Source organism: Solanum tuberosum, unplaced genomic scaffold (assembly GCF_000226075.1).
Source record: "Solanum tuberosum cultivar DM 1-3 516 R44 unplaced genomic scaffold, SolTub_3.0 scf00439, whole genome shotgun sequence".
In the NCBI taxonomy this organism is placed as follows: domain Eukaryota; kingdom Viridiplantae; phylum Streptophyta; class Magnoliopsida; order Solanales; family Solanaceae; genus Solanum; species Solanum tuberosum.
In genome coordinates this window covers 469,654-470,903 of record NW_006239361.1, presented here as the reverse complement: position 1 = coordinate 470,903, position 1,250 = coordinate 469,654, and the positions used below count along the sequence as shown (strand labels likewise).

Genomic DNA, 1,250 nt, shown 5'->3' with positions numbered 1-1,250 from the left:
GCATCAGCAGCTGCGGCCGTTGCAGCTGCCACAGCTAGAACATGCTTCTTATGGTCATTGTCTGACTCAAGAAGTTCTTGTTTAGCTGTGGTGGCAACGATGTCGGTGCCACTCAAATCCCTCTGACCTGGTGGGGTGGCTGATGACCTCCTGAAACTCCACCTCTTCTTATCTTTAGGAGTTGTTGAAGGGACTGAAATTGGTGTTGTTGGTTGATGTTCATTGTTAGTAATAGAGTTTTGAATCTTTTCTCCTTCTAATTTGTCTTTCACTTTATCCTTTTTCCCTATCAACAAGTTCTTTATCCACCTACCTGTTTTCCCCATCCTTTTTGACAATCTTTTAAGCTAGCAAATGCATTATGAAAAGAGCAAATGAAGAAATGTAACTAAGTAGATTTATAGATAGAAAGAAACAAATGATTTGTTTGGATTTTGGAAGATGTTGTATATATTTTTAACTTCTATCTATTGATATGTCTATATCTTACTTCAATGAATGATTAGCAGCTTTGAATACCAGTTTGGCCTTTTTTATTGAATCAAGAATTCAATGTACTACCCCTCTGTCCCAAAATATAGTGTCGCTTTAGCAAAAACAGTATTTTTTTAATGAGCGTGAAATGAATTAAAGCGACACTTATTTTGATACGAAGAATATATATGCCTAGGTGTTAACTACTATTGCATTCTATTCTCTATGCTTTGCTGTATTTACCACTTATATAAAAAGAATAAACTAACATGATCAAGTTATTGTCTTGATTGTCTAAAAAAAATATATTATTTTTTTTTGGAGGAATATAGGTCATGTGAAGAAAAGAAATAGCAAGGAAACTACCCTATTAAAGCCAAGTTGTAAACTTGTGGGGAGATTATGGAATTGGATTCTTTACTCATTGGTGGATCTTTCTTTTTTTCTATCACCAACTTTTTACCATTTTTTATAAAATTGCACCCATTATTAGGGGTTTAGATCAGGATAATTTGGTAACTTCAATTTATTTATTCACCTTTTCTGATGCCTATAGTTATTTTATGAAAAACCCATGTGGAAAAAAGTCAATGAACATGCAAAATCCTTGTAAAGTACTCCTAGTCAAGATTGGAAGTGTTAGGTGCCACTAGGTTGTGTTGATTGGTGAAGTTGGCTCTATTTGAGTTTATTTGTGCACAAACAAGGTATGATCTATATAGAAAAAATTACTTTTTTTCTGGTAACAGTCGAGAAAATAAGTTTCACAAGTGATA

General features: G+C 33.7%; 1 protein-coding gene across 3 annotated transcripts in view; it reads right to left on the bottom strand.

Annotated features, from left to right (window-relative positions):
- The window catches only part of LOC102601456 (protein IQ-DOMAIN 14-like), a 2,465-nt gene extending 1,874 nt beyond the window's left edge, over window positions 1-591 (bottom strand). The window contains exon 1 of one of the 3 annotated variants that reach the window (XM_015303458.1): window positions 1-591. In XM_015303458.1, coding sequence (XP_015158944.1) covers window positions 1-326 — 326 coding nt within the window. In that variant the 5' untranslated portion in view covers window positions 327-591. The other 2 variants (XM_006363418.2, XM_015303459.1) reach the window with 2 other exon arrangements.
- Window positions 592-1,250: the final 659 nt, after the last annotated feature.